At 37.4% G+C, this 8,697-nt stretch overlaps 2 protein-coding genes across 2 annotated transcripts; both read right to left on the bottom strand.

Moving 5' to 3' along the window:
• Positions 1-505: 505 nt before the first annotated feature.
• On the bottom strand, positions 506-1,453 carry LOC122450500 (olfactory receptor 8H1-like). The gene has a single exon (XM_043482878.1). The coding sequence runs from the start codon at positions 1,451-1,453 to the stop codon at positions 506-508; it is 948 nt and encodes a 315-aa protein (XP_043338813.1).
• A 5,730-nt stretch (positions 1,454-7,183) lies between these two features.
• LOC122450543 (olfactory receptor 8I2-like) lies at positions 7,184-8,113 on the bottom strand. Its single transcript, XM_043482913.1, has one exon. It carries the CDS (start codon positions 8,111-8,113, stop codon positions 7,184-7,186), a length of 930 nt encoding a protein of 309 aa, XP_043338848.1.
• Between the last annotated feature and the right edge of the window lie 584 nt (positions 8,114-8,697).

The raw sequence follows: 8,697 nt of genomic DNA, 5'->3' as shown, positions 1-8,697 counted from the left end.
TTGGAATCTAAATCCTTGAACATTTGGTTCTCAACGAAGTACTCATAATCACTCTGCTCTCTTGCTTCTCCACCAAGTAAAGGAAATGATTTCTGAAACTGGTATCATTTTTTCCAAATGGAACTCTTTTCAATCATAAAATTCTCTAAAGTTTGATTATGCATGGGAATTTGTACAGCACCCTTCAAAAACTGACAACTATACTTTTCATTTTGCAAATAAGTTGCCCTTAAAAACATAGATATTGAGACCATGGTTTAAACATGTTTCATGGTTTCCAATTACAGTGTAGATTTCTTAAGTTGTATTCTTAGAAAGGCCTGAGATTGCATTTATTCAAGCAAAAGATGGATCAATAGAATAAATAAGTAAATAAATAGTTCAATGTGTTTTTGGGTAAAGAGCAAGGAAATGCACTATAGGGATAAAAAAAAAAAAAAAACAAAAAACAAAAAACAAAAAAAACCACAAACAAACAGAGGAGCTTAAAAGTTCAGGATCAATGTTACTTTAATTTTTTCGAGCTTTTTCTCTTCGGTAAGACTCTGCTGAGAGCATTTTTTACTTCTTTATTTCGAAGACTGTATATAAGTGGATTCAGCATGGGGATGACAATACTATAAAAAACAGAAACTACTTGATCCTTTCCCAAAGAGTAGGACTTACTTGGTTTTACGTAAGTAAAAATCGTAGTGCCATAAAAGATGGTGACTGACAGGAGATGGGAGGCGCAGGTAGAGAAGGCTTTCTGCTTCCCTGAAGTGGAAGTAATTTTCAGGATAGTGGACAGGATGGACACATAGGACACAGCTATTGTGATAAGAGACACCATGAGGGTGGAGCCAGCAAAAATGGATATTATGATTTCAATATCATGTGTGTCTGTGCAGGACAGGGCTAAAACTGGGGGTGCATCACAGAAAAAGTGATAAATTACATTGGAGTCACAGAAATGCAATTTGCTCAAGCAAAGCACATTGACAAAGGTGTCCATGAAGCCAATCAAGAAGGATCCAAAGACAAGAGAGCAGCAGCGTCTGGTGGACATGACGACGGGGTAATGCAGAGGGTTGCAGATGGCTGCATAGCGATCATAGGCCATGGAGGAGAGAAGAACACATTCAGTGACACCCACAAAGACAAAACAATTCATCTGGATGAAGCAGTTCAGGTATGAAATATGCTTGTTGGAAGTCAGTAAGTTGTCTAAAGTTTTAGGGGTGACGGTAGTTGAGAAACTGAGGTCAAGAAATGACAGGTGACTGAGGAAAAAATACATGGGTGTGTGAAGCTGGAGATCCAGGCAGATTATCAACATCATTCCTGCATTGCCCAGCACAGTAAACAGGTACATCAAGAGAAATAGGGTGAAGAGAACCAGCCGGATCTCTTCAGAGTCTGTCAGTCCCATGAGGATGAAGTCAGACACATGAGTCATATTCCTTATGCCCATAGTGTTCTAATGCTTCAAACTGTTGAACAATTAAAGTTGGTTCTTACCAGGAATCACTGTAAAATAGATTTGTGTTTCTACGAACAACAAAGCATATTTATATTAGCTTTTTCTGAAAAGGGATAATATTGAGGGGTGTCTCAAGTATGAAGAGAAAAATCTTTACTTGATTTCTAAATATAGAAATATGTATAAATTGACATTTAGATGTAGTATATTAAAAGCTACTGTATTGGAAAATTAGAAATAGCCTTGCAGTGTTCTAAACATTTCATTTTATTAAACTTTTAATACCATTGAGAAAATTATACCATAGATATTAATATTAGTCACATTTTTAGATGAAAAACAGTACATAGATAATTTAGGTAATTTACCAACAGTCAGAGCTAGTACATGTTGTGTCAGTAATTCTATGAAGATAGATCAATCACATAGTGTATGCCCATAATACTAATTCTTATTCATAATTAATTTCAGCAACCATGAAAAACAAATGCTAGATATAAAATAATGATGAAAGAATTGTTTCAATACATCACGCACAATTCTTTTTTCCAATATTATTTAATACTAATGAAATATAAATCTGACCTTTGGAATTCAGTAGGGTGTATTAAAATGGTAAATCACATATTAGCATTAATTTCCAAAAAATATGAGTTTTCATAACTTGATATTCAAAATACAATTTCTACAAAAAATTATATTTCTGAAATACACACATTCCTTGCAGACCCTGATTACATCAACGTTATCTTCCACAAGTCCTGGGAGTACCTAGGGTAAGGTTAAATGATATCTGCATGCATGCTTCTCTAATGTCCTTGTTTTATTTGAACCTAACTAAAATTTTCTGATTTTCAGAATAATACTTACCAGCAGCCAGAGTTGGTAGAAAAACAACTATTCCAATATTATCTGACTAGAAGTATGACAAAGTTTCCCTCACAAATAAAATATAGAGACCATTTCAGCTGAAAATTTCTGTAACATAATATTTTTTGATGAGTTCTTTTTAAATTTTAGTTCTTTTGTTTATTCTGTGGGAAAAGTAAATCAATGTAGAAATTTTGTAAACTGCTATTCAAATGTAAAATTTGTCAGGAAGTTGTGTCTAAAAAGAATATCAGGGGTCTAACTGTGTATGAATACAGAGTAGAATACACCTTGCCTCTCATTCTGGTAACTCCAGGGAACCTCATATACTGGGGACTGGTGATTTTGCAACATCTGGTCATCCCTATGGACCAATTTCCATCAAAGATTGCTTTGCATGTCTCCAAGGACAAGATTTCAAGGACTAAATGCAGCTGTGCTGAGCTTTGAAAAGTTGGAGCCACATTTTCCCTAAGGAGCCACACAATGAAGAGTCCAATGCTTTAGTTTTCCTTTGTAATGTTCTAAATTTATTCCTGTGGTAGTAGAGTAATTATTTCTAGAGAAATGATTAATCTATGACTGTAACCATCAGGAATGGAAAGATACATTTTTTCCAAAGAAATTTTATATTTAAATATATGTGTGACACTATGCTAAGAGTAAATATGTCCGTTAGATACAAAATTAAATCTCCAAATATGAAAAAGAAAATTCTCCTAGGGGTGATCAGAACTGATTTTTTAAGGTTTACTGAAGCATCATTGATACAGAAAGGTTTATACACATTTACTATATACTGATTAATGAATTTGGACATCTGCACATATCCAAATGCCGTCACCACACTCGAGGTTCTAAACATAGCCGTCATCTCCAAAAAATTCCCTTGTGTTCTTCTATGCATGTGTGTGTTTTGTGGCAAAAAATGATTTCTAAAGATAACCATCATATACTAAGATATAGCATGTACAAAAATAAAATGAATACATAACAAAATTCAAAAATGATATGAAAATAATCAAACTCAAATTTTGGTGAATGTCTGAGCTATTTTTGTTCATTGAATGCTTAATTGTATTCTGCTATATTTGCATACTTATACTATATAGTCAGTATCCATCTGCATTTTATAACTAAAATTTCACGATATAACGTGGCCAATTTTATACTAGCCTTTCTTAAATCCCATAATTAAATGCCTTATGCATTGACTGATACCCCTTGACCAACTTTCCTCCAGAGTTCAGTTCAGTCACTGAATCATATCAACTCTTTGTGACCCCAAGGGCTGTAGCATGCCAGGCTTCCCTATCCTTCACTATCATCTGGAGTTTGCTCTCATGTCCACTGAGTTGATGATGCCATCCAACCATCTCATCTTCTCTTGTCCCCTTCTCCTCCTGCCTTCAATGTTTCCCAGCATCAGGGTCTTTTCTAATGAGTAGGCTTTTCACATCAGGTGGCCAAAGTATTAGAGCTTCAGTTTCAGCATCAGTCCTTCCAATGAATATTTAGAAATTATTTCCTTTAAGATTGACTGGTTTGATCTCCTTGCAGTCCAAGGGACTCTTAAGAGTCTTCTTCAACACCAAGTTCAAAAGCATTGATTATTTGGTTTTCGGCCTTCTCTAAGGTCCAACTCTCACATTCATACTACTGGAAATAACTATTACTACTGGAAAAAACTACTACTACTTTTTCCATGACTACCAGAAAAAACATAGCTTTGACTGTATGATCCTTTGTCAGCAAAGTAATTTCTGCCCTTCCAGAAATGTTCATCAAATATTAAATATTTCATTGAGGATTATTTGCCCAAGATGAAGAAGACTCTAAAAGGGGGTAGACTAAATATCAGATTACAATATTATTATAAATTTTATGTTGATTCATGATAATGAAATAAATGTTTATGTAGATTTAAAAGTGAATCTTACAGGGAAGTTTGCCTATACATCCAGAATTTCAGGTAATAATTTATTGGTATTGATAAAGAAGCTACATTTTTATGTGTTATACATTTGATGCAAGGCAATTGTGTTCCTCAAAAGATAGTGCTGCTAAAACAGGAATCTTTAGAAATTAAAATGCCAGTGTAAACTTATTTGACAACAGACAACTTTGGGAGTTAAACCAACTGAGAAACCCTCAGTTATTTTCAGTGTAAAGTCACCTCAAGAACCATGGTGATTGCAAAACTACCAGAAGCAAGTTCTTGCTCAGTAATGTCCCAATGTTGAAACTCATTTTGTTAAAGTTTAGGATTATGCTTTCAGAATATTTATTTATTTGACCATGACCATTTATTTTATTGTGTTGATACCAAGTCCTCATAAAACTGAGCTCCGCTGCTGAGTTTACGGCTAATATCTATCCAAAATGTTATTCCCTTCCTTGTCCAACACCTGTCCCCCACAAAGTTGAGTATTATCAAAGAAAAGAGGGATTGAGACCCAGCTGGACCTTGTGGGGCCCTCCCAGGTACAAATGCAGTTTCTAGTCCCCAGTTTCCTATTTGTAGAAAGAAGGTTTTCATCCTCCTTGACCTTTCCTGAGTTCTGAAGGGCATATTCAAACAATAGCTGTTTAGGTCAGTGAGCACATGGGGAAAGAAACAATAGTGTAGTAATGGGCCAGTGTCCAGCTTCCTCCACAAGGGAGGCACATAACAGTGCATGTCACTGAAATCTCCTATAGGATCTAAGACCCCACCCAGGTGGAGGATGGAAACTTCAGGCTAAGCACAAGAACGGGGACCCCAGACTGGTTGGAACCAGAAGGCAGATCCCTGGAACGCCACCCTGTGACCTCACCACCAACCAATCAGAGAAAGGTCACATATCCTGCAGAACTCCCTGCAAATTTTGCCTGTAAAACTTTTCCTTGAAAATCCTCTGGGAGCTTGGGTCTTTTGAACATGTGGGCATGTGTACTAACTCACTTCAGTCGTGTCTGACTCTGCGATGTAATGAAATGTAGTCTGCCGGCTCCTCTGCCCATAGGATTCTCCAGACAAGGATGCTGCAGTGGGTTGCCATGCCCTCCTCTAGAGGATCTTCCCCACCTAGAGATCGAAGTCCCATCTCTTCTGTTTCCTGCATTAGCAGGCGAGTTCTTTACCACTAGTCACCTGGGAAGCCCTTTGAACACCAACACCACATCCACCTTACTTAACCTTAGAATAAAGCTTTCTTTGCTCCAAATAGCAACATTTCTCAACAATACCTAATCAATTGATTTCAATTACTTAAAATCACCTATACAATGTATAATTCTGTATATTTCAATGTCCTAACCACTAAGGAAAATGTGATTTGAAAAGATATTTATAAATAAAAGATGCTGTGGTGAACCAAGGACGAAAGAGCAGATAAAACCAAGGAGGGTCCTGGCATTCAGGAACAGAAACACCAGACCTTTATGGTCCTTCCCGCCCCATGTTGTAACTATTAATGGATTTCAGGTCCTCTTGAGCAGTATAACCTGTTTCCCCTCCTACTCCATGGGGAGAAGGCATTTGCCTTACTCTGCCCCCCACTCAGTATATGTACGTCATCCAGTCAACAAATGACCCGCCAGACCCCTACCCCACCCCTTGTACCCTGGGTATAAAAGTGGACTAAGGACCCCTGTTCAAGGTCAGTTCTCCTTTAAGCTGGTCCACTGTTCTAACAGCATCTCCCACTCTAATAAATTTTATTTCCCTCTCATTCTGCCTCATGTCTAGAAATTTGTTTCCAACCCACACCCAGACCTTGACAGATGTCTTTGAAATAATTTCTTAAATAGAATTTTCAACAAAACTAATAGTTTTTGAGTGCTAATGTGCTCAGTTGCTAAGTCATGTCCAATTCTTTGGGATACCACGGACTGTAGCTGCCAGGCTCCTCTGTCCATGGAATTCTCCAGCAAGAATACTGGAGTGGGTGGCCATTCTGTTTTCCAGGGGATCTTCCCAACGTAGGGATCAAACCCTGGTCTCCTGCACTGCAGGCAGACTCTTTAGAATCTGAGCCACTATCTCTATAGATACCTCCAAAATGCCTCAGGAATTGTGCTATAGCCAGTGCTTTATTAATCCACACACACACACACACACACACACATGCACACAGTTTATTCAGTCTTTGAACTTAAGGAAGCACATTGTATTTGTTAAGAAATGGAACTCTGTGGTTTTTGAAATATTCTCTACTTCATAAGATGAGGTTTCATAGATAAATGGTAAGAATTTTAACTCTCACAGCAAAATGAATGAACATTACCAAGAGATTTCTCTGTATTACCCAATGTCTTCTTATCACTTGTGTTTACACTTCATGAAAATTAATAACTCTAACCCTAACCATTCCCTTCCAACCACAGATTTATAATTGCTTTTATTATTTTTCTATGCTTTCACTTCCTCTCAGTTAATCAGCAATCATTTCTTGTTAATAATATTTGAGTCATCATTTCTTAATCTGCCAATTTTCTACTCTCAACTTGTTGATAGTGGAGAAAACAGCATGTCAAAACTTATGAAAAATCAATTTAATAGTATTTCAACATTTTGCAGTGTGATGGCATAATCACATCAGGGTGGGATTCAGTCACCATTCAGATGTTTTACAAATCTGGGCATGTCTAAGTCTGAATAATTTATGTACTGAAATGAACTCCTTACATGATGATCCAGTATTCCATATCAACAAATAAAATGATAATTCACCTCCTGCATTTCATGACTCTGTTACCATTTATTTTGTCTTATTCTTTTGGGGATTACTCCACTAGTTCCCAAATTTTTGAGCCATTGAATGCCTGAAACACTCCAGGTTTCCTTTAATTGCAACATGCACAGATTTGTCATGGAAATAGTTTTTGAAATGCTTTCAGAAGAGCATTTTTTACATCTTTGTTCCTCAAACTATAGATAAGCGGATTCAGCATGGGAATAACAATGGTGTAGAATACAGACGCCACCTGTGCCTGGGTCAAGGAGGATGTGTTCTCAGGCTGCAAATATGTGAAAATCAGGGACCCATAGAAGATGGTCACCCCCATGATGTGGGACACACAGGTGGAAAAGGCTTTCTGTCTGCCTGCTGCAGACCGGATCTGCAGGATGGCTGAGATGATGGCCATGTAGGTGAAGGTGATGATGAAGAGAGAACTAAGAAGGGTGAAGCCAGCTAAAACAAACATCACCATTTCTGTGCTGAGTGCATCCATGCAGGACAGGGCCAGAAGAGCTGTGGTGTCACAGAAAAAATGATTGATGCTGACATCACAGAATGCCAACCTGCTGATCACACAGATGGAGACCAGAGAATTGGTGAAGCCGATCACATAAGGCATGACTCCCAACCCCCTGCACACCTTCTGGGACATGACCACAGAATACAGTAAGGGATTGCAGATAGCTACATAGCAGTCATAGGCCATGGACCCCAGGAGAAAGCACTCACTGCACACTAAACCCACAAAAAAGTACATCTGAACAAAGCAGCCAGCGAAGGAGATGGTTTTCCGGATTGACTGGAGATTTACCAGTGCCTTGGGTGTTACAGTAGAGGAATAAAATACATCAATGAATGCTAAATTGCTAAGGAAAAAGTACATAGGTGTGTGGAGCTGAGAGTCAATTCTGATTAACAGAATTAGTCCAAGGTCCCCCAAAACAGTGAAGAGATAAATAAAGAGAAACATCATGAAGAGGCTGATATGTAGTTCAGGGTGATTTGCAAATCCAGAGAGGATGAAGAATGTCACCTCCGTGAAGTTGTTCCCAGCCATTTCTGTCCACTCAGATCCTTGACTTCTCTGCTGAAAAATGATAGGAAAAGTTAGAGGAAATTCAAGTCCAAAGGAATGATAATCAGCACTAACCTAGACTCCCATAATGAGAGAGTAACAGATGGGAAGCAAATATTAAATGACTTCAAGTTAATTGAGAATTTGGGCATGATTTTAATTTTTTAAAAATAGAAGTAACAAACAATCAAAATTCTAAGTTCACATTCATTGGAATTGATTGCACTCTAAAAAAAACCCCAAATCTATCTGGATTGTTTTTTAGAGAAATTTCTCTAGAGATAAACCATCCTCTTCCCTTATCTATGCCTGGGGCCCAGTTCATATGCTTAGAAACTCACATACTGTAATTGATTGTATATTATTCTTAGAAAACATGAAACTCAGCTGGAAGTTTAAATTTTGATATGTCATGCTACCTTATGTGGCAGTCATAACATTTCAACAGCCAATAACTACTTTACAGGGTTGTTTTAGGTGCTTCATGAGCTCTTCTATGGGCATATCTAATAGTTCCTTGGACTCAATAAAACTTGCTAAATTTTGCAAATATATATGTATGTAAT

The sequence above is a fragment of the Cervus canadensis genome, chromosome 11, assembly GCF_019320065.1.
Source record: "Cervus canadensis isolate Bull #8, Minnesota chromosome 11, ASM1932006v1, whole genome shotgun sequence".
NCBI classification, from domain to species: Eukaryota; Metazoa; Chordata; class Mammalia; order Artiodactyla; family Cervidae; genus Cervus; species Cervus canadensis.
Note: the sequence above shows the minus strand (reverse complement) of the source record. Positions and strands in the feature narration are given on the sequence as shown.